The sequence below is a fragment of the Drosophila eugracilis genome, unplaced genomic scaffold (assembly GCF_018153835.1).
Source record: "Drosophila eugracilis isolate 14026-0451.02 unplaced genomic scaffold, ASM1815383v1 contig_124, whole genome shotgun sequence".
NCBI lineage: Eukaryota > Metazoa > Arthropoda > Insecta > Diptera > Drosophilidae > Drosophila > Drosophila eugracilis.
The window spans coordinates 1,153,248-1,177,931 of record NW_024572029.1 but is presented as its reverse complement, the minus strand read 5'-3'; the positions used below and the strand labels follow the sequence as shown (position 1 = coordinate 1,177,931).

General features: G+C 41.6%; 1 protein-coding gene and 1 pseudogene across 2 annotated transcripts in view; both read right to left on the bottom strand.

The window, feature by feature from the left end:
* Positions 1-24,684, bottom strand: part of LOC108102991 (zwei Ig domain protein zig-8) — a 158,022-nt gene that overhangs the window by 14,600 nt on the left and 118,738 nt on the right. For both annotated transcript variants that reach the window (XM_041819047.1, XM_041819046.1), the window contains exon 6: positions 6,960-7,170. In XM_041819047.1, the coding sequence (XP_041674981.1) occupies positions 6,960-7,170 (211 nt within the window). The remainder of the gene's footprint in view (positions 1-6,959; positions 7,171-24,684) is intronic.
* Positions 14,756-17,011, bottom strand: LOC108102885 (annotated as a pseudogene).

Sequence of the window (24,684 nt, the reverse complement as noted above, 5' to 3'; positions counted from 1 at the left end):
GATTTATGGCCAAAAGGCAAACACCAAATTCCCCTACACACACATATATATATATATATAGATATTGGGAAACTGGGAAAGGAAAAACAACCCTGAAATTTAAATGGCTGAGTGTGCGTGTGTTTCTGCGTGTGTGGCTCTCGCTCCTGCCGCCTGTCACTTAAAGGCATGTAAATCAAATAATAAATTTCAATAAAAATACAAATAAAACCTATCAAACGTGTATATGCGGTGGTGCCCCGAAAAATGATTCTCAAAAGGTCGCCTTCACGACCAGCCACCAACCCACTCGGGGGCGCTCCTTTTTCCTGCTTGTTTACAAGCCGATTTTTAATGTCTGTTTGGAAAAAGGAAAACCAAACCGATATTTGCGATACGAGAGTGTGTGTGGAAATATCAGGGAAAATGTCTAGAACCTCTTTAAGGAGTACTAAAAAGCGAGGAAACGTGGAGTTTAGTACGCAATTGAACTTTTTATATTAATCAAATCAATTTTAAAGCACTCAATCTGGTAGGATAGCTAGGATATGTCAAGGAAATCAAGCTAAATGGTCCCCAATCGAGGTAAGAAACTTGTATTAATGACATTAACTTAAAATTCCAACTATTACTATTTCAAGAACCGAAATTCCTTTACCTAAGATCTCCTAAACTTAGAAGGAAAATCGGACTATAAAGCCCAATAATGAAGAATAATTAAGGCTAAACTATCTCCCCTCTTCTAGCTTGCTTCGTCTTCGCCCCCCTTTGGAAATCTCTAATCCGAACCATAAAACTGTCACCATTTCGTTGGGGCTTTTATAGGTTTTCGTTTGAGCCATAAAGGTTAACGTAATGCTGCCTATAACAACACACAAGCACCCACTTAGAGAGAGCAACTACACCCACTTCTCCAAAGACCCAAAAACCTGAAACATCGAAAAATGGCAAAGGCAAAGGCAAAGGCAAAGGCAAAGGCAAAGGCAAAGGCAATGGCGATGGCGAAAGGCAAAGGCTTACACGCTCATAAACCTTTATGCTTTTTCAATTGAATTGTCCCGAAGTTTTTGGTCGGATCCTCGACCTTGATGTTTTCTTTCCCCCCTCCCCTTAGCCCCTTACTCCTTTGTCTGTGGGTAATAAAATTTGTTGCCGTTGTCGCCATTGTTCTACGAGGCGCGATTTTATGATACCGTCAACATATTTCAACTTTCTGAACAAGCCAACAAACTGAACTAAAAGTCGACCAAGCGATACCCATTTGGAACTCGAAAATGATGGGAAATCCATGTGTCTTAAGGGGGTTTCCCTCTCTCCCCCTCTCTGTTAATCGTCTTATAAAGTTAGGACTGCTTCTGGCCTTCCCTTTCAGCCAAATAGTTAGGCTTTAAGTTCGGAATTTGGGCCAATTTGAAATGACTGAATGGCTGAATGGCAAATTGGTCCCCCGGCAAAGCGCAACAAGCGCTCTCTCTTTTGGCGCTGGAACAATGTGTTAGCAAAAGGACAATGAGGATGGCGCCGCCGCTGCCACGTCGGTTGGTGGCACGTACATGGTACAGCGGCTTATGAACTTGCCCCCAACCACCACTTCCAACCTATATATAAATGTTGAATTGGGCATGTCCATTGATTGACTCCGCCTGTCCGATCGGACAAAAGGCAGTCCTCACCCAGTACTGGCAAACAGCTTGCAGTTGACAGGATGCAAAGCCAGAATCTATCAGCCGTGCATTATAAATTCAATATGCATGCACCACACACACACACACACACACACACACTCATCCATACATATTATATTATATATATGGCTGTGGAATAACTCTGATGGATTCGATTCGTTTCGTTTCGTTTCGATTGGAGTCGATTTGGTCGGTCGAGAAATCATTGCACATTTGATAATCATTGAGAGCTGTCGGCACATGGAATTGTTTTGTGATTATGGTGTGTGGCAAGTCCAGAAGAGGCAGCAAGCGTGTGTGTGCGGGTCAACAGTTTAAGCCCGACTTTTGTGTCACTCCAATAATATTTCCGGTGCACTTTTCCGCCCGACACTTTGGCAAATAAATGTTGGGCAGAGAAAGTGACATGGAAAAGTCAGTAGGGTTTGGAAATTAATCATGAAGGAGGTGGTTTTAGGGGTATAAAATGGTTCCCTTTTATCATAAGTAAATTTTTTATTGCCTACTTTTTGGGGATATTTTTTCCCCTATTTCCCTTTTCCCCTTTTACTTCTTACTTCACCTTAATTTAAGTTAAAATTTCCCCCTCAAGTATAGTTTCTCATTTTCCTCACCACACATATTCCCTGCATCTGCTCCTATATATATATCAACATATTCATGATATATCCTTTCTCTATTTGGTGACGCCTGCTGTTCCCCCCCTTGTAATGCCATAAAACTTCTTCTGGCGTTGAGCTTGTCCAGGAAATTGACTTGAATTATTTGGCATTTGGCATATAGCATAGCATATCGCAGCACATCGCATGTCGCACCCCACAAAACCAATAACTTAACCAGCGATTGCTCGAGCACCCCCTTTGGAATCGCCCAATTTCATGGCGGCGGCTGTCGGTCGTCGTTGTCCCCCTCTCTGCTAAAAACTCACTCCCCCCCTTTGCCCACTGATATTTCGGGTTCTTTCGTCACGAAGCTTTCGTCATGAAGCCACTGACTGACTGACACAGCGACGGACGTACTTTATTTACGTACTGGCATTTCGAATAACAAGAACGACGAATGCCAACGTTTAGTCATTCTGCTAAAGGATACCAAGGGGTACACTTTGAGAAATTAGCATAGATTGGGAGTTATTATTAAGTTGAACTATTAGAAAGTTTGTTATGTGAAGAAGAATTCTGTATTCTTCATGATTTATCTCATGTATTAAATTTTACTTAGCAATCTGACGAATCTAAGACAGTCTACAGCTCTTCTTTTACCAACTTTAATGAATAATAATTATTATTTATACATTTTTCATAAATGAAATCAAAATTAAATAATCCCCAGTGCCCCAGTGCTCTATCCCCAAGAGTGATCTTCAATCTAAAACCCCCAAATAAGAGCTTGAGCCTGGGCAGAAATTCGCTGGATTTCTCTGGCCAAACACAGCAACCGCAAATGTGTTTGTGCGTGACTGCGGGCAGGGCCACGCCCCAGTTGGCAACCAACGCCCACGCCCTGCAGCCCCACCTAACCATATCCATATCCCCAGATATATATATATATAGTACGAGTGTGTATATATGTACACCCCACTGGAGCCCCAAAGGCAAAGTGTTGAAAGTGGAATTATGTGTGTTTGTGTTGACATTATAATAATGGTTTGGTTTATGTTTATAGTCTGCTTCATGCAACCGTACACATGTTCGTCCCTTCGTTCTGTCATCTTTCGTCCTTGCCCCTTGCCTCCACCCATTACCATTTCGTTTCTGGTTTGGATTCTGATTCCTATTCCTAACCGACGACTCCCCTTGCAACTTTTCCTTCTCTCTCTCTGTGTGTGTGCTTTGATTACTATTCAAATATTGTGACATTGTGAAAAATAAACAAATTTGCATTATTTATTTTCATATTTGTTTGCTTTTCGGCCTGACACTGACTCCGAGTGTGAGTCCTGAGTGAGTCCTGCCCTGGTCTAAGCTCCATTGCTCCCTCCCTCGCTAGGGAGGGCCTCTCTTCAACCATCGTCCGAAAATGAAAACTTTTCTTTCGCTCGCCACGCTGGCAAAGTTTGCTCGTAATTTTTCCAACAATTAATAAAACAAATTATGCATTGAAAAGAGGCAGCAGCAGCAGCAGCAGCAGCGAGGGATGTTTTTACATTCAAATTTGATATCTACAAAGAGCCTAATATATGAGGGGACGACTGCCCAAAAATGTTGCTGCCCAAAGTTAGGTGAGGGAGGGAAGAGACTGCCAAGTATCTAGGGAAATTCGAGAGGAAAATATACGCTAATTGATTCTTAATTTGGAATTTAAGAAACTGAGAAAATGTGCAAAGCAAATTATAGTTTTTTTTAAAATCTCTTTAAGACGTTTTTCACCAATATTCTTTTTTTTTGAGAGAAAATAATGTGGTTCTTTGTGAAAAGTCGCTCATAACATGGCTAAAAGTTATGGGTATATTAAAAGTCATAGCTCTACGAGTTTGTAATCAAATTCCCAACAAAACTGCATTCACAGCTAAAAATCTTAATTTTTGAAAATTATTAGTAATAAAATATGATGTTAACCCTTATCGGAAATGCTAGTTTTGGGTTATCCCTATTATCCCCCTTAAACTGACAGGATTATTCCCATAATTAAGCCAATAATAGTCCTAATAAGGAATACCATACCAAGTTGGATTCGTTTTTAAATTTTCAGCAAAACAGCATTTAAACATAAATAAAAATTCAAACATATAATGTTACCAGAATGACCCTTATCGGAAATGCAAAAGTGGATTTATCCCCACCATTTGCTCCCAAAAGTGGAAGTATTCTTCCCATAACTCAGCCAATAATGGTCCAAATATGGAATGTAATACCTCGTTGAGTTTGTTTTCAAATTTCTAGTCGATCTGCATTCACAGTTTGAAATGTCAAATTTGATCAATTTTTTGAAAATTTTGATGATGGTACCCCTTATCGAAAATGCGAAAATAAATTAGCCCCGATTCCCCTCCAAAGTTGGTAGTATTTTCTTCATAACTAAGCTACTAAAAATCCAAACATTAAATGCCATTTCTCTATGAGTTCGCATTTAAATTTCCTACAAAATTGCATTCCCACCTAAAAATTGAAAGTTTGTGCCATTTTTCACAAAAAAAGATGAGGGGCAACCCTTATAGAAAATTGAAAATCCGATTTCTCCTTATTTTCCCCTCGGAGCTACAGCATTTTTCTCATAACTAAGCCAATATTGGGTCGAATGTGTGGAATTTAATGCCTCGTTGATCTTGTTTTTTCATTTCTAAATGCATCTGCATTCAAGGCTAAAATTTTTAACTTTTGCTGAAGTAACAAACGAAAAAACACAAAGAAAATATCAAATTTTTGGCAATTACTGATTTCTGATTCTGATACGGCCAACATACTTGGACCTCTGTAACCTCTTTCTATCAATCAAAACCTCTTTTTTATCACACAAAACAAAATCAAATCAAATCCTGAGACCTATCATTCTATTTACTCAACAAAAAACATCAAGCAAAATCTGTATATAAATGGGAAGTTTAGCTGTTTTTGCCCTCTAAATATGTGTCCTCTTATGAAAAGTATATGTCAGAGAGATCCCTCGCTCTCTCTCGCTGTAAGTCATCCATTTCTACCCAGCAGAAGCGGCAGCAGTAACCACAGCTGCGGTCATGACAAAGTAAATCTAAAATACGCAAAATATTGTGTGTCGTGTCATTAGTTTGTGGCGCCTCAAAAGAAGGCAACGTTTTCTTGGCATCGCCGCCTTTTTTGCCGCATAAGTTGTGATTTATGAGCCGAGGCAGCAGCACCACAAGCACACCAGCACCTTGGGCCAGCAGCAGCAGTTCCTCTCCAGCTACCAGCACCCAACATCTCGTATCTGGTATCCTACATCCGACAACATCCTCCATCTCAGATCATCACGCGTCCCCTGGACGTTGGTTGGGCGTTCATTGGGGGATGGGAGCTAAGGGGGGTGTAAGGAGCAACGGTGGCGGCGGCCTGTGAAAAGCCATAAAGTGCAAATGGTGCCCAGGGGAATCCATCAAACAGCAAAAGCTGCCATAAAACGACACAAACATGTGCGCAACACCAACACCGCGCGGCAAAGTGGAAATGCTATGGAGGTTGCCAGTTTGGATGGGAGGGGGGTTGGTTGGTTGGGATGTCCGGATAAGGTAGCTGAAACGGAGACCCGGAAATAGATACCCCATCAAGTGGTCAACATTCGTTGGACTAACTGCCTCTCTGTCTCTCTGTCTGGGTGTGTATCTGAGCCACCAGATTGGATATCAGTGTAAACATCAAAGTAGTTGGCAAATCACTCACACGTAGCCAACTAAAAGCGCTGTGTGGACCAGGAAGAGGATGGCCAAGATGGTTAAGATGGCTTTTCTCTGGCCGTGTAGAAGGAGATAGAAATGGAGATTGAGTATGACAGGAGGAGGGAGGGAGGATGGGTAGTTGGGGAGTTAAAGAGAAAGTAGCCATTCTGTGCACGGCATACAAATTGGCAGCCGTTTCGGAGACCACACTGAGCGAAATAACGACTCGACTTGATTAAGTTGTGTGGCGTTGGGATGTGATAAGGAAGGGGAGTGGGAATTGGAATTAATACAATAATGGGGACGGACAAGCTACTAAATGTGGTTTTGGCTTGGAGAGGCGGTTTCTGCTTTTGTAGCGACTTTCTGACTAGGTGACTGGATATCCCATATACTCCTATATATATATATATATATTCTTCGATTCATACTTTGACTTTCATCAGAGAATCTCACAAGGCTTTCAATCGAATTTGATATTCCATATTTGAATGCCATTGTTAGAGGCGAATTTGTCAAGCTTTTCGAGTTACACTGATTTGGGGAAATGTTATATTTCCTTAAAAACAATCTAAAAAAAATCTTAATAAACAAGCAAAACAAATGTGCAGCTTGCTTGAGACTTAAGTTACAAACTCTCTGAGGTATGACACTTGCTATTTGGCTTATAATGGCTAAGGGTAAATGGGTGTTTGAAGTGAAGTTTCAGGTTACTTCTTACTCCAATTTAATGTCAAAACTTTACCAAATTTCCACCTGAGACAAACTAAGCAGTTAAGTTCAAATGTTAACTTATTAAAAACACCAAGAATGAGCTTTCAAAATGTAGTTTCGGGGCACCTTTTATAAAGGTTACACTTTCAAAATCTAATATTTGGTAAATCCATCCTCTAGAGATTTAAAAAACTTTCAAAACTTTCAGATACACCTTAAGTAAACTTCATAGAACACCAACGAATACTCACCAACAATATTAAGGTAGACAGAGTGTCCAATTGGGGGCGTGGTCGATATCTGACATTCATAGATTCCAGAATCCTTTCGTTGAGCATAGCGTATACGTAATGTCCAATCCTCGGCGTGCGGTGAATGCATGGCTTCGAATCGCTGGTCAGAGGTATAGGTGTAACGGCCCACAGTCAGCAGGTGTATATCCCTGTGCCGCACCCAGGATACCTGCAACAACAAAACGGAAGAGGAAGAGAAGTTAGAGTTAGTAAGAGGGCAGCACATAGTCCGGCGTCTGGCGACAGGTGAAATGGCGTCGAGAAGCCTCCAAAGAGCAGCGCCAACAACTGACTTTTGGGGGCTTTTAATTGCGCGCTTAGTTATCGATTTGACTCTTGTGTGTTGGCCTCTGTGTGTGTGTGTGCGTGTGTGTGTGTGTGTGTGTGTGTGTGTGTGTGCGTGTGTGTGTGTCTGCGTGTGTGTGTATGCGTGTGTGGGTATGAGTATGTGTCTGCTGCCCGATTACAGGACACAAAGCACATCCTTCCCGCCATGCCCAGACACACGCACGAACCACCGGAGACTGTCAAGCGATAAACAATTTAAATGCCAAATTGAAATCGAATGTGGCTGGGCCGAAGCGTGCACTGAGATATGTTTTTATAGCATACTTTTATGCGTTCGTTTAAATTTCCTGGTAGATGATGTTTAGATTACCAATTTCTTATTTGGAATAATCCCCTAATTAATATCAAATATTTAAATAAAAAACCTTAGAACTATAAACAATTCTTCCCAGTGTCGGATTTCTGCTAAGCCTCGAGGATCGTGCCAGAACGCTGCCTTTTGTGGGAATAGTGGAAAAGTCCAGGACGACTCCTCTTCGCTCCTGCATGCTCTTTGAGTTTTATGGTGAATCGCCATCTCCCTCAACCAGCTATCTCACCCCCCTCTCCCCCTCGACGGCTCTTAACTGTTGGCCATAATTACGCGCCGCTTAACTCGCGCTGGAATAGCGGGGTAGGCGGGGTAAGGGGCTCGACTCGAGCAAATCAACAAACGCGCATCGCATTTGGGTGCGGGAAAAAGGATTTTCGGTTTCGGAACGTTGACATCGAATGTGGTCTGTGGTAATGGTGTGCGTGTGTGGATAGGGGCTCCGCCATTGAGGATTTGGGATTTGGGATTTTGTTGACTTTCTCCCACTCCTGCCCGCATCTACATACTACATATATATATCTATATGTACTGACCACCCATGGACGCACACGCCTGGCTTTTGCATGTTTAAATGCGAATTGGAATCGAAAATTTTGGGATGATTGGCAAATGGAGCGAGCGGAGTGAGAGCAGATGTCCCCCTCTGCCAATAATACACTCCTCGTACCCCTCCTCATCCACTCTTCACGCACTACACACATTTTCATATTTTCCTGTTTCGAATGCACTTGAAAAGATACACTGGGAAAAGCTGGCTAAGGTTTGAGGGGTTTTATATTGAGAATAAACTTGAATGGAAGGGAATCTGAATCGGTGAGAAAACTGAGGGTTATTGCCAATGAAATATATAAAAAATATTATTTAAAAATATATTTCAAATACTTTTATACTTTCTAAAGTTAAAAACAAGCAAATATCTGATAAATCTTACTTCAAAAACTTGGAAAAGTTAATCAAAGGTGAGCTGTTAAAACTCAAAATATCTTTCTGATTTTTATCCCAAATCTTCTCAGATAGTTTTCCAGCTAATAGAAACCTTTCACTACCTACTTTTTCTCGCTGTGCAGCAGAGCTTTCCCAACATCGAAGTCAATTCATTCTCTACGCCCTGGCAGTTGTAATTATTTTAAGGGACTCCCCCTCTCTAGCTGGCTTTTCCCCCTTTTCGATGAAGCATTTAATTGTGCTTTTGTTTCAAAATTCAGTTTACTCGAGTCCCAGTCCCAGTTACAGTCCCAGTTCCCAAACTCTACTTCTACTAACTGCTGAAAATTCTAGTGGGTGGACACATATATTAGTCCCTCTGACTATTTGTTTCCAGCTGCCTGCTTTATGCATTTCCCACTAACGATGGCGCAGCAGTTTGGTTCTGTTTTTGTTATGGGAAATGGAAACCAAACCCACCTCAATGTGGGGGCTGAAATCAGATTTAAGACTGGCCTACTGACTGAGTTCGATCCAACTTTAAAGTTATCATATCTAAAATATACATTAAAGTTAGTCGCGTTTAACTAATGATAATATCTGTAATTAGCTTCAGGCCAAACCTCAAATCGTATCCAAATGGCCTATTTAATGCTCTTGCAAAATCACCCAAAAATTGCCATGTTTCGGCCATCATTTCAGGCCTCATTCTACCCTCATTCTACAACTTTTTTTAGTTGCTGTTTTAAGTATGTTTGTTTTAGTCATTACGCAGCGAGCGCAGTCTGTAATTATTTTGTGCGGCTTTCGGTTGTGTTAATGAATTTGTTGTACAATTTGCAGGAAATCAACGGGCAGAGGGGACGAGGGGGTGGTGCATTCTGGGCATTCTCTGTGATGGCAATTAGATAATTACGACAACATTATTAGCAAATTAATTTTGATTTTATGCGGCGGATGCCAAATGGTAAAGCGAGGAGGCTGGGAACCCTTTTTCTGTCCTATATTCTGTTACATAAACCGCCCCTTGCCACCCCATACCTGCTACCATCATCATCTTTATATATAAAGGGATATACCCTAACACCCTGCTTCCTCCTTCTTACTCCTCCTTCTCTCCTTGCAAATTGCACCTTTTGCTATTGTTGTTGTTGTCAGATAGTGCAGTTTGGCGGCTGGCCAAATCATTTGGCAAGGAAATGTGTGAGAATGGAAATGCAAGTATCGGCGGGTGGGTAGGGGGCCGTGGCGATTGCCTTGGCCCATTTAGCAGGGCCAACATAAATTTCAAAGGTCTCTGTCTTTAGTTACAAAAATGAAATAATATTCCAATGAATATCCCAACTAAAAGTAACTTTAAACTAAAAATCACTTTGCTTTTTCATAACCTAAATGAATTCAAATATTTTCCAGGACAAAGAACATTCCTGAAATGGCTTTCTTTAATATGAAAAAGCTGCTGATAATGAAAAGGAAAGGGGAAAAGAGGAAGATTTAGACCAAAATCTATATCACAAAAACCAAACTGACTTAATCGCCAGAGTATATAAACGATATATATCCTAAGAAATATCTAACATATCAAATACAATATACAAATCATATATGGAAAAAGCTGATGTTGGGCAACCTCAAAAATGCTGGCAAATTGTTTCGCTTTCCACTGTAATTGGCGAAAACTCACTCACTCACATACTTTTTGCCAATCGAGAAACAGAAAGAGTTCAGAGAGAGAGAGAGAGAGTCTGCCTGCCACCAAGTAAGTCCTTGAGCTCGCCAAATATTGTTATGCATAAATTTGATTGCATTTTGATTCGAGTTGGATTTCGCATTCCACTCAACTCCTCATCCCAAACAGCAATTCAGCTTAAAAATCGAAAAACAAAAATCAAAAATAGCGAAGCGCAATTTATGGTGCTCCAAAAATGATTTCCGCTGCTTCGGAAAAATCGTGAAGTGGGCTTTTCAGTTGTACTTCCAAAGAGATGATGATGATGATGATGATGATGGGGATAATGATGATCTGAAGCTGAAGCTGAATCTGAATCTGTAGCCATTATTGTCTGCTGCAATATATTTCCATTCTGATTTCGATTCACTTCGACTGCACCAGCACAGCTGCCGCCAATTCCGCGTTGTCTGTTTTCCAGAAAATGAAGTAGTGACCCCACCCAAGTGGTGCAAAATCCCAAAGCCCCCAGTCCGATCCCCTTCCCCAATCTGAATCTCCACAACCCATTTTCGACCCTGGCTAGCGCTAGCAGGCAGCTGGCAGCAGGCGGGGCATTTCTGTATATAAAAACAGTTACCAGCCATTTCAAATATGCCTCTGGCTTTTTTGGCATCCACGGCCTGCCCTTTCCTGCCCCTATTTTCTCTCTGCCAAAAGAGGCGTGGCCCTCTGGCAGGAAGCGAAAATCCAGCAGAAAACAGCAACAGCAACAGCAACAGCAGCAGCAGCAGCAGCAGGAGTAGAAATGAGCAAAATTATGAGTGCAGAATTTTCTAATTTAATGTGATTATTATTTGCACTATCTACCACCTCCCATCTCCGCCTCCTTGCCTAGCCTTGCGCTGCTTGCAGGGCTCAATTTATTTAGCGAACATTTTCTGGCCAACATCACGGAAGTGTCATTAGTCAGGTTTCTATGCCATCGAAGCAGTGGTGGTGGAAGAGGAGGAGCATGGAAGAGGGGGAGGTGGAATAGGGATCTGTAAATTGGGAGATGCTGCTGCTGCTGGGTAGCAAAATATTTGCCTTTAAATTTGAAATCAAATTAAAACGAAAGCAAAACACGTGAAAGGAAATTAAATGGAAATTGATTTAGTTTGCAAAATAAGCTAAAGTAAGTTTTAGGGAATTTAAAGTTTAAGATTAATGAAGAAAGTTTAAAAAATATTTTAAAAAATTAAGATAAACAGTGGAAAAGTCTTTGGGAAAATGAAGGTAACTAAGCATTTTTATAGACATTTTCCAGCATTGTCTTTACGAGGATTGGTTAGTTAATAAAATCTGAAGAAAAATCCAGTTTAATAAGCACGAATTTTCGAATTTTCCAAGCTTATGTTGCTTAGCTGGAAAAATAGCAAGAAAAATCCAAGTAAATAAGCTCGTTTTTTATCAATTTTTAAAGCTTAAATTGGTTGCTTAAAAAATCTTTAAGAAAAATCAAACAGAAAACTCAATAAGCGCAAATTTAAATCTGAAAATTGACTAAAAAATATATTAAAAACCAACCAAAACTTAACTTAATCACCTTCACTAATAAACAAGTTTAGATTTAGCCAGTTCACAAAGAGGTTCATAAATCAAACACCCACAAAGGCCTACAAAGAATAGATTGTAAGCCTGAAAAGCCGGAAAATGCTGAACTAAGAATAATAATAACAAGAAATATGCCTTGTAAATGGCAGTCATGAAATCTTTTCAGCGATATATCAGATATCTATATACATATCTATACCCCTCCCCCCCCTCTGTGAGAAGGCAAACTCGAAGCATTGTTAATCACGAGAGTCCCGGGAAATCTTAAGACAGTTTTTTCCCCAAACACCACCCATCCTCCTTCATTTTCCTTAAAGAAGATTGCCAAAATGACTTGTGAGTTGTTGTTGTTGTTATTATGAGACTGTGTCTGTGTCTGTGTCTGTCTGTTTCCTATGTGTGTGTGTGTTTGTGTGTGTATAAGAAGCAGCAGCAGCAGAAAGGTCGACCTCGACCACCCCCTGAGCTCCAGGTGGGTGACTGTTTTCGGCACTGATTGGCACTTCATTTCGACTGCAGCGCAGAGTCCCAGCTCAGTTGCCAGCCCACCAGCCCACCAACCACCCTACACCCACCCGTGGTGGTTATTGCCAGGTGTAGGAGCATAGCAGCGCAGCATCGCAGCAGTGAGTAGTCCCAATCAGCAACCTCTCACGTGCAGCAACAATGGCAACAATAAACTAAGCAAACAACTCGGCAAACAGCCGTGGTGATGCGAGGGAAAACGGTTGGAAAAATCCGTTAAAAAACTGCGGCTCATAGAGAGAGAGAGTGAAAGTGAAAATAGGGAAAGCTCAGGGAAAGTACAGGGAAAGCAAAGCTCCTTGCATATTCAAAAGCAAGGACATCTCATAATTTGCGCTCGTTTCTATCGCCCAACCTCGATGCAGGGCAGCAATATAAGCCAACTAAAAAGTTTCACGCAGCGCGCAAAACTTTAAGCCAGGCACCTAAAAAATAAAAAATGAAAAACATAAAACGCCACTAGATTCCCCTACTAACTAAAAAAAAGAGTAGAAAAAAAAAAGAAAACTGTGGAAAACCAGTGTGGGTAACAAAGTGTCGCCGAAGCAAAGAAAAACAGCCAGCGAGTAAAGCGTCGTGGAAAAAACTTGTCAGCGCGGCTTTGGGGACACATGAAGCACATGCCGCAGTCCCAATGCGACTAAGGAATGCCAACTCACTCCTCCCCTCTCTCAAAAAACACACTAAAACAGCCAGCCACCACCCCCTTTCCATACCCAGCCAATCATCAGAAGGGCAGCGGAGACGGCGGCGGCGGCGGCATCCTGAAACCTCCTAATGTCGCTGTTGTCCTTCGTGATATGTGAGTGTGCCAGCGGAAAAACAAGGGTGGGGTAGGGAGAACATTTTGGAAAACTGCATTGGAAATGCCCTGTAAAACTAATCAAGTAAGGGTTATGCTTTAAATTAGAAAGAATTGTAATTATTTTTAAGGACAAAATGTATATTATAAAGCTAATTGGTTCCTTGAAAGATTTCTCGAAAAAGTTTTCAAGTTTTTCATTGATCCAACCAATGGCCAAATTTCGCAGCTCATCATCTGATATCATCTTTAGCTTCTCGGATTTTGTCCTCATATGTCCTAACATAATATCAAACTAACTGCTTTCTTAACATTTTAAACCTTATTTCTAGCAATTTTTAAGCTTTACAGTTTAATTTATGTTTTTAAAACACATTAAACCTCTTTATTTTCTATTCTTAAAATGTTTAAAGTTAGTTTTATGGCCAACTAAACCTCGTCAACTTCCCCCAAAAGTCTTCAACCTAAAGAAAGAGTATTCCCTAGCAGAAAGTGGAAAAAAGAAACCAGAAACAGAAATCTTTTTGTCACAACAAAAATGAGAAGAAAAGAAAGAAAAAGAAAGCCCGGTTGGTTACGGCGACTTTATCGGCGCTTCGGAAGGAAAAGTGCACGGGGCAAGGGCAAGGAGCAGCATCACCATCACCATCACCGAGAGCAGAGGAAAAGCTATGCTTCTCATCCCGCTTTAGTTTCCCTTGTAATGCGATTTTCATTTCTTTATTCGCCGCTTTTATTGGCATTTTCCTCGTGCTGTTTTCCTCTTCCTTCTTATTTTTTTCCTCCTCTTTTTAATTTTTTTTAACTTTTTTCGCTTTCTTCTTCCTCGGCAGCTCACAGTTTTCATTCATTTTTGGACTGAGATGGCGGAGAAAACGCAGTGGGAATCGTGGAAATCTACAAGGAGAGCGAACACCAAGTCAGCAGGCTGCCTCCTGCCTGCAAAGTTAAAAAGTTTTCTAGAGTTTTCCCCGAGTTGGCAAACAAAACTACAAATTTTCTCGACCCAAATTCAATCGTCAATCAATTGAAGAACTCAAAAAAAGCTCCAAAGACACTAAAATCACTTTGAAAATAATTTTTATGTCAGGTTTATGGCGAGGTGCTCCCCACTCCCTTCCTTCCTCTTCACAAAACAAAATTACAACTTTAGGTAATAAAAATTATACATTTGTGTTTTTTTCTTTTTTTTAATGTGAAAATAATGTTTAAGAATGGGAAACTAACTTTGTTTAGACATTTTCAGAGGTTTTCTTTAAGATTTAAAAAGAGGAACTCAATGTTTTGATTTCTTTTTTAAACTTTAAATAGAAGAATCCTCATCACTTTGCAAGAGTCCCAGAAAATCTTGAATTGATCTTAAAAATGCAATTTATTAAGTGAAAAAATTAAGAATAAAACACCATCTAAAGACATTTTTACAGATTTAAATATTTTTCAGTACTAACATAAACCTTTGAAAAACACCAATAATAAGCCCTTCTTTTTTATATAATTCCCAAGAGTCCCCTGCATATTCTTTTTAAAGTTAAATTTATACACGCAAATAGTTATAAAATATATCAAAATATTATCTATTAGCGGCCCTGCGAAAAACGTTAAAAACTACTTAAAATTGGGGAAAAATAAGCGTGTGAATAATGTTATTTAAAAAGTATAATAAAGGTATTCGAATGTTTAAGTTGGCATATATGACCCAGGACTGAACTTAACTTTGTGCTCATTTGAACTTCTTGCCGCCCTTCTTCGCCGCAGACGCACCTATTGTCGACACCTGCACCGAATAGTACTTTGTTGAGATCCTATTCAAGAAGTAGAGGCCCACGAGTTAGAAAAGAATACTGGTGGTTGCACAGAAGCAGAAGAGGATCTCCGGCAGGAGCTTGGCATGAAAGTCCTGGCCAAAGATAATCATCTCAGCATTGGAAACAAAAGTCAGACTTAGGATGAACAGCCAGGAAAAGAGGTATCCGCCCAATAGGACCTTCAGCTGCGCGTCTTTGAACCAATTAGAGCAAAAGCGCAGTATGGCGAATAAGACGGATGCTCTGGAGTCCCGAAATTATGGAGGACATCAGGGTGCTTTGCTGTTCATCGAGTCTGACGTGACGATAGTACTAAGTCTTAAGATTTAAGTCTTGTGATTTCTCTAAAATAACCAGAAATCTTTAACTTGCTAACCAATTAATAGGTCCACTCATTCGCCCTCCAAAACCTCGAAAATTAGCATTTCCCCAAACAGATTTCCTTTGATTTACGTAAACTTAATAGAGCCAGAAGCTGGCTTGAACTTGGTGATAAGCCCTTATCAGTAACTGCTGGCTCAGCGCGCGCTCAGCTCAAGTTTATTTGACTTTGGCAATTGAAACCGCCTTCGCCACCGCCTCCGCCTCCTCCTCCTCCTCCTCCCCCTCCTCTCTTGTCTTTATTTTTTTGTTGCTTTTCCCTGGCTTATTGGTTGAGGCGCCACACAACTGATGTTGGAAAATTCGCTACAAGCGGCGCCCGCGCGGTGTTGCAAGAACAAAAAAGGCAAAACCAATTTGCAGCCACAACTCCCCAATTTGCAGCCAACGTAGCCCCCACAAGGCACTGCACTACCCTCCTACCTCCTACCTCCCCCCTCCTTTCTTTCAACGATCACCATTCCCAAATTGGTGTGTCTGGGGTTTTTCCCGGTTGCATGTTTATTTATTTTCACTCTGGCTCTCACATCGCTTTGTTTTATGCATGTCGCGCGTGCATCCAGAGTCTACACCATGACACCCCCTCCTCTCCACCACCACTATAAAAAAAGAAAAGCCAAACAAATTTCCAAAAAAAAAAGAGAATGAAAACCAAGAAAACTGTGCAAAAAGCCACTTCCGGCACTTACAACGACACCTACGCATGGCTAGGCCAGCTACCCCATCCGAAGGGCTTACGCGGCGCTGTTTTTAACCCGCCATAACCCAGTTTTTCTTCACATTCTTCATTTACTTCAAGACACTGAGAGAAATCTGTACGGGTTTTGCATTAATAGATTGATTTTCTGATAAATTAGGAAGAGATACCAATATATCTTTCTTTTGGGGGATGTAAAGACAGTTTTCGGCTACAAATCTACCAAAACTTAGCTTAACTACCTTTGAAATTCTTGCTAAACCTTACTTTGAAAGGTTTTCCTTGATAAAGATTTTCCATATCTGAAAGAAAAGTATCTAAAAAAAAGTTTGGAAAACTTTCTTAAACTTCAAACAAAACTAAGGGACAGAAAATCTCTGAAAAAATGCCACATTTCCTTGCCTTAAAATCCCTTTTTTTCCCAGTGCAGCTTTGGGCTTTCGACATTCCCAGCTTCTGCTGCGGTGGCTGTCTCCTGTCACCGCAGCAGCAACAAAACTACCAAGTCAAGTTGAAAGTTTGCCACCCCATATAGCACCCTTAACACTTCTCCTCCTCCTCCTCCTTTAACACTCCTCCCCTTCCTCACTGACACTGCCCATTTAAGCTAAAAAGTAAACCAATTGTTAGTTTTAATGGAATTTATTGGGTAAACATTTGCTAAGCACAAGAAATTGCTTGCAAACATTTGTCGTTTGTCGTTTGTCGTTTGTCCTTTGGTTGATTTAAGATTAAAACTTTCTAAGGAGAGTCCCCTCGCCCCACTATCTATCTTTATAGTAAGAAAGATGCCAATCAAAAACTCCCACCATGAATGGCCTCCTCAATGGGCATTATTGCTTTTAATTTATTTTGAATTTCTTACTCCTGTTCAGTTCCCTGGCATATACTGGCCATATTCAGCTTACATCCCCATCATAACCCTCACCCACATCCCTTCCATATCCCATCCCTAGTATATCTCCCCCCCTCCTCACACACAGATCATCTTCTACAGTTCCACAGTTGTTCTTTTTCTGTCGTCATGGGTGGGAGAAGGGGGCTGGTGTGGGCTGTCTCTGTTAAAAGTTTTCATTACTGTTTGTTAGTTGACGACGTCGCTTTTAGTTAGTAAATGTCTTTCGGTGAGAAAAGCCGGGCGGGTGGGGGATGGATTGCTTTTTATGATTTATGCTCGACCAAGTTTTAAGACAGCTCAGAGCTCCGAGCTCCTTGCTCCAAGCTCCAAGCATGAGCGGCATGACAAAGCTTTTGTTATGCATCTTTTAATTTGGTCAATAAATGTCGTCGTCCCAGGGACTGAGACTGGGACTTTGGTCTGGGGGTTTGATTAGGCACCCCCGGTCGGTCGGCCTGCCATGGGTTTATGGTTCGGGATAAATGCCGTTAGGGCCAATTTGCTCGAACACGTTCACTCATTAGTTTGGCTCTCTCGCTCCTGTCCTGTCCTGTCCCGCCTTTCTCCTCTTCATGGCCTTTAAAGCGATAGAGGAAGAGGAAGAGATTGTCCTTGTCAAACAATGGCCTTGAGGGAGCTCGTCACTTTGGTGGGGAGTTGGGTTAGGTTAGAAGAGGTTTTAGGTCCTTCTTTTGTCTCTGTCCTGACGACACATCTCTCTCTCGGGGGAGGAGATAGGAGCAGATAGGTTGGGCCCTTTTCTGGGAAGTGTCCTGTGGCAGCTCGGAAATTTATTCCCCAAATCAAGAAAGTGCCCAAATGATACGTGAGAAAAGAAATTAGTCCATAATTAAATTGGCCAACAGGGCGGATAATCTTTGGATATGCATTGTTTTTCCGGGGGAAAAAGTATCTTCTATATTTTCTACTATTTGGAGTTTTATTAAGAAATCTTTTACTTCACAGTAGAACCTTTCATTTCCCCCATCAATTTAACACAAAGTACTGCTTACTTTTCCCTCTTTCTGAACCCCAAAACTGACCCACCCACCCAACTTGTGCCACATGTTGCCAGAGAAAGAGAGAAAGAGTTTCGAATCGTCGCCAATGCAATAATCATTTCGTTTAACAACTAAAATAAACTCAACTGTTGACCATGTTCCCCGGTTGGCATCTGTAAATACCAGAGAACCTGAATACCCGATTCAGCTGCCTCCATTGTTAGTTAACCAATGAATTCACCAGCTACCATGTAATGCCCCCTTTTCAGCACTCCCTTCCTGCCTGCCTGTGGCACTTTGCTCAGCCTGTTGTTCAATTATTTTACAATCAACTTCTCTGAAAACATCAATAGGTATCGCCCAGGGGTATCACAGCACAGCATGAACGTTGTGTACCACCCACTCACTCCCTCCCCAGTTGACAATCTTATTCGTTCACTGAGAGAAAAAGGGTGAGATTGGAATTTTCAACTTAAGAGGTTGAAGTACAAAAAGAATCGACCAAACAATGAGGGATAAATCACAGGATAATCAGTTTTAAAAACTGAAAAACTTTCCATCTAAATATCCATGATAAGCCTTCATCATTTCCCTCAGTGTACTCTTGTCATCTTCCTCAGTTTCTTGCTGTGGGCGGCTCCTCCCTTCTCGAAGCGCACCTTTTGTTCGGCCTCTGACGACGATGCTGATTATATCGAGAAGAGCTGCCTACCGCCTACCGCCTACCTCCCACCGCCCACCGCCCACCGCCCACGTAAACCAACCTCCTTCGTGGGCGCAAGGTCGCATTTGTTCCACTTATTCCACTTGAACGCTTCGTTAAGAGCAAACTTTCGCTCTAATGTTTTTCAGCGCTTTTCTTTGCTGGCAACGGCAGAGCCCAGGACCCAGGACCCACCCCTGGAATGTGTTGGCTTGGGAAAACTTCTACGCGCGGCAATTGTCGAGGACAGCATCGAGGCATCGGGGACATCCGGACAAGGGACAACGGGACAACGGGACAACGGGACAACGGGACATCGGTGCAAGGACGCGGACATGGACAAGAACACGTTCCACGTGAAGCCTATCAAGTGTAAGTACAACCAGTTGGACTGTACACGAAGGGAAAAACTTATCGAATTCTTAACTAATCTTGCGGAAGAGAAAAGCGAAAAGCGAAAAGATTTATATGCAGCATTGGGGGCAGTGGCAAGTTTCTAAGAAAGCAGAAAAAGTGAAGGTTTTCTAACAGATACGAGGTGTGTTCAAAAAGTAAGGTGACTCTTCAAATTTCGCGAATTTCAAATTTTTCGATTATCGAAACCTTTTAGAAGTTATACGAGGTGTGTTCAAAAAGTAAGGTGACTTTTCAAATTTCAAATTTTTCAAATTTTTCGATTATCTTCAGTTTTGGGAACAAGAAAAAGTCACATGGGGCCAAATCCGGTGAATATGGTGGCTGAGGCATTATTGTGGTGTTGTTTTTGGCCAAAAAATCCAAATCCTTTGATCCATATTTTTCGATAGCAAAAAATCGCCGAGCTCGCAAAATAACTTGTAACTTTACGCCTCTCACAACCAAACAAAAGAGGATGTTCCATTGAAACTTGGTACAGATGTTAGGGAAGAGTGTACCAATATAACAAAACAAAAAAATCGATAATCGAAAAATTTGAAATTCGCGAAATTTGAAGAGTCACCTTACTTTTTGAACACACCTCGTAGACTAATCAGTTAGTTAGGGTAAAGCTTTCAGTAAGCTTAACTATCGGTTGCTATAATTTCATTGAGAAATTATCCCCCCTTTTTTCCCTCTAACTAACTTTTCTTGCAGTGTAACTGCTTGTAGATTTCTGAAGCAAGGTGAGAGGGGATAAGGCTGAATGCTAAAACTCCTGCGGAATGACAACGAGCCGAGACCACGACCACCAAGGCGACCTTGTGCCGCCCTGCGATGAGTGCGGGTGGTGGGTTGCTGGTGGTCGGCGTACGTGTTTCGCTTATGGCTGTTCCTGGTTACAGCCTCCCATTCCCCCAGCCATCATCTACCATCTACCACAAAGCCCAGCGACCAAGTCCAGGAAAGAAATCAACTCCCCCCCGCTTTTCTGGACAAGATTAGCCCGCCGATCCCAAGATCCTAAACAGGAGAAAGGAGAAGCCAACCTGCACTGCGGTCCGACATTGACAAAGTTTGCACAAAAACGATGTCTGAACTGACAGCTAAGTTGCCGCTGGCGACAAGCGAAGGAAATCACCTGCAAGGACTCCTTTCTACATCCTTACACCTCCCTTCTGCTCCTCACTCTTACTAAAATGCAACAAATACCCCCAACGCTGTGCTCAACTTTTATGACAGAGTTTTCATTTGCCTTCCGCCCCGCCCCGCCCCGCCCATCTCCCTTCCTTGCCACTCCCTTACCAATTTTCCTGTGGCATATCCTTGCGGTTGTTTCGGTTTTTAGTTTCCAGCGCATTGCGGCCGCAGTTTGTCCCATTTCTTTTTTTCGCCGTGTAAATGTTTTACGACAACATTGCCCCTTTGACTTGGCCAAGTTAGGAACGAGGAAAAAATAAAGAAGAAGAGCGCGGGGGATATTTAAGGACGAGAGTGCCGCTGACAAGCTCGTCGTGTAATTTATGATTTATGCCATTTCGGAGTGACATTCCTCGCTGGCATTATAATTGCGACCCTTGCCTCTCCTCTTTTTTTCCACCAACTCGCCGCTTGTCGTTTGCAGTTGCTGTTAGAATTCGTTTTCGCTTGACTTTTGGTTTTTAGATTGCAATTATAAGGTTAAGACAAAGGTTTTGTCTTACCAAGAAGTTGTTTTAGGTTTGTATTTTGGCTTAACTTTGCTGCTTATCTAGTAGGATTACCCAGTAACATGTACAGGGTATCAATAACAATGATTTTAAGGGCGCTTCCATCCTCAAACTTATACATCTTTCTTACAAATTTACCCTTTCTAATAGAGATTTACCGAACTTATCTTTTCATAATTTATGAATTCTTTATCAAAGCTCAAACTTCTTTTGAATTTATCCCACAAAACTCCTCCTGAAAACCCCAGCAATTCGTCATGTTTAGTTTTGTTTATTCAAAAACGAACGTTGTTGTCTTTCCCCTTCCAAACTTCCTTTTGTTTACCCTCTCCTCCCTCCCCATCCCACCCACTAATAAAGCAGAAGTTTTCACTTCTCTGTTTGGGAAAACTCCTCAAGTGTAAGTAAATTAGAAAAGGGTGAAAAACTAGTCACAATCTGTGGGGAAAAAGCGAAGCATTTCGAAGGCGTTAAAAACTGGCAGAAGAAAAGAGAGTTTGGCTTTCGGCCATTGTTTGTTAAGGGGGTGGGGGTGGGGGGGTCTGGGTTTTCCGCCTGCCATTGTTGTCCTTGCTTCCAGTTATTCTCATTCTTTTCTGGCCTTTGCTGTTTAATAAAGCAATAAATAAGATGCACGAATGCTGTCGTGGAGAGGAGTGAGAGCTCGGCACGGCACGTAAGGAAAATGCCGGAAAAGTCTGAGCAGGGCAGGGCAAGGAGATTTTACTTGAGCCTGATTGGCAAGATGGTGGTGGTGTCCGGGCGATGTGTTTAAGAATGATTGATTGCCGACCTTAACTCAATGGGCGGCTTGACATCGATAAATGCCCAATAGGTGGCGCGCTATCGTCATGTAAACTTCATGAACATCTTTTTAGATGGGAAATTAGAAAGTTATTTGGTTAGGGGAAAGGAAGTGAGTGCAGACTGTTAAAAAGCACATCAAAGTGATGCCCATAAACCATCTTACATTCATTTTTCCAGCTATTTTTAGACCCATTTGCTCTCTCAGCGGTTTTTATTTTCAGATTAAATGACAGGCAAGGCAGTATTAATTACTGATTTGCCATTATTAATGTTAAGTCATTAAAAATGTTCCATTTCTGGCCGAGATTTGAGTGACAATGAAATAGCTCTCCTCTTTTAATGGATTACTTTCCTTTCGTCTTTCGCCTTTCACCTCTCTCTACCCCTCTCTCAATCGTACAAAACAAATACAATTTATTTTCCATGTTGCAATTTGCTTTATTGACTGAGGCAATCAGAGCTAGCACGAAATCGAAAGATATATCCAGCATAACACAGACTATTTGAGACCATTATCTGTTTGCTTAGGATCTTAGTATACTAACTTCTGCATAGAAACTGCATAAAACTAGTCATTGGGGTCAGCTTTAGCCCATTCCCAAATCGGTTATTCCATTGACCCTCCCCCCCCTCTCGATCCAGTTTTTCCCTTATTTTGAATCCATGCCAAGAAGTATGCTAATAAAACGTACGCATGACAAGGAAGCAGAAGGAGGAAGGGTATGTGTAGTGGCGTCGTGGCTGGCTACACATGTTGTGCTGAAAGCCAATAAATATGCAAAGAGATCGAAATAGCCCTCAGAAGGAGAGGAGGCGAGGCGCTGGGATATAGCACACACTCTCTTACCTGGCCAGATCTACAAGCTCATACATACATATCCCATATGGTTACGCATTTTTCAAAGCATTTTCCGCTTGTGCGTCGTGTGGGAGTATATCTACATATCTATATATATATATATATATATATACAATTTGTATTTGCTTTAAATCACTCATACGCAACGTTTTGCATTTTGAATAATTTATCATTCTGTTGCAAAAACGCTTTTCCATTGCCTGCAAGAGCTGGTTGCTACGAAGATGGAAATTCATATACAGAGTGGGTGGTATATATACTCGTATATCGTATATATATATCTATATATATATACAACATAACAGAGCGATTGCAAGTCGCATGAATTTTTCATATAGACACGCAAAATATTACTCATACGACTCATCGGTCACACAAATTGTCTCTGCCGCAGCCAAAGGCCCATAAAAAAACAAAAGGAGTGTCTCCCCCCTTCTATAAATATGAAAATTTTACACTGGCAAATTAGCATAAGAAGGCCATCAATGGCACATCTCTCAGCGGTTTTTTAAGGGGGCACAGAATTTATGGTTAACCAGGATTGTTTGATTTGCCGGGGCGTTGCTGCTAATGACACTCGCAGGACACGTTCCAGGATGCGTCGGCGGCAACAGCTTTTCATAAACCGCAAGTGTCCGATCCTAACGAGCTAAACGAAGGGGGGGGAGGGAGTGGAAGTAGGGGTGTTAGGTTAGCAGGGAGCAGGAGTCCCTTCCGGCAGGTGGGTGGTTGTTATCCCTTGTTGCTCGCCCCTTTCTCTCCCCCCTTTCGCTTGCCTTGCTGCTTTCCGGCTTCAATTGCCGTTGGCGTCGAAAATTTGTAAGCGAAATTGAATGAAATTGCCTGGGCAACAACAACAACAACAACAACAAGATGAAATAATAATAAGCATCGAAGGACTACCCCTCTATCCGCTGTCCTGAGATCCCTACCTATCCACGTGTCCTGGATTGGGGGCACGTCGTAAACGTAACGCAATTTCGCTTATTTTATTTTATTTCATTTTTTGTTTTGAGCTGCGGGCCAGGGAAATTGTATTTAAATGCTTGGGATGGCCGCCCGCGTCTCAACCTTTGACCCGGCACATTATCGTAAGGCCAAGTGGGGGTAAAGGACCCCGTAAGGATCCATAGATAGAAATAAGCTCGCTAAGGTGAGCCAATCACCGGGCACGTAAATCAAAAACCATTGACGAAGATAAACGATGGCGAGGGCATGGCTGATATGCTATATACATATAGCAGCATACGGATGGATGGATATAGTAGGGTATATATCTTTCATACACATGTCACCTGGCAACCCCCGCTAATTTCCACAACCCGAGCCATTTATTATATATTATTGGGTTTATATTGTTTGCAGTTACAGGGCGGGGGGATGATAGGAAAAAGCACATCAAGAAAATGGTGGAATTTATTGGCTGCATTTGCATATTCATTAGTCCTGGATTAAAAGGGAAAACTGTGCGTTTGTTTTCCCTATAAAAGTGTATTTGCCTTTAGCTTTTAGAGCTAAAAACAAAATGGAATTTCCATTTTCCATAGCAATTTCCATTTTTCACTAATACTTTTCGTTCATTTTGAAATTTATATGAATTATATATAATCTGAATACTAAAATCTGGGTTTTTAATAGGGCTTACTAATGGAATATGTTCTCCAAGTGCACCCAAAAAAATCAAATTCCAGAAACTCCACTTAATATTACCTTGAAAAAGAGTGCTAAAATCTCTCCCCCTTCGCCACTGATTTTCCACCTTGTTAAAACCTTTACCTAATGCCTAGGAATTCACGTTAAGATAGGGTAAAGAGCCCACTTGAGATCATTAGCTGGTTTTTCCTTTGTACTCTCTGCCCTTCAAAATTAAGAAGAAAACTCAGAGCCCGCCCCGCATGAGCCCAAGAGATTTTTCCAATGGCATTTTCAACGCGTTGCCCCTGCCAGCAGCTAAGTAAATGATGGAAAATTGACAGCTGACACAAAGGCAGACAATTGTTGTTGCGCTGCCATGACAGTCGCTCAGCTTTTCGACTTTCCCCACTTTCCCCCACTTGTGACGACGACTTTTCAGTTTCAGTTTCGTTTACGTTCGAATGGATTTCATGTCAGCGCGCCACGTGAAGCGCCTAGCGAAAAATATTAAACATTTCTTTGATTGATTTGCTTTTAGCCAAGGCAAAGTGCCACGCCCACTTTGGCCTCCCACGGCTGAGCAAACACAACAATAAGAAAAGAAAAGAAAGAAAA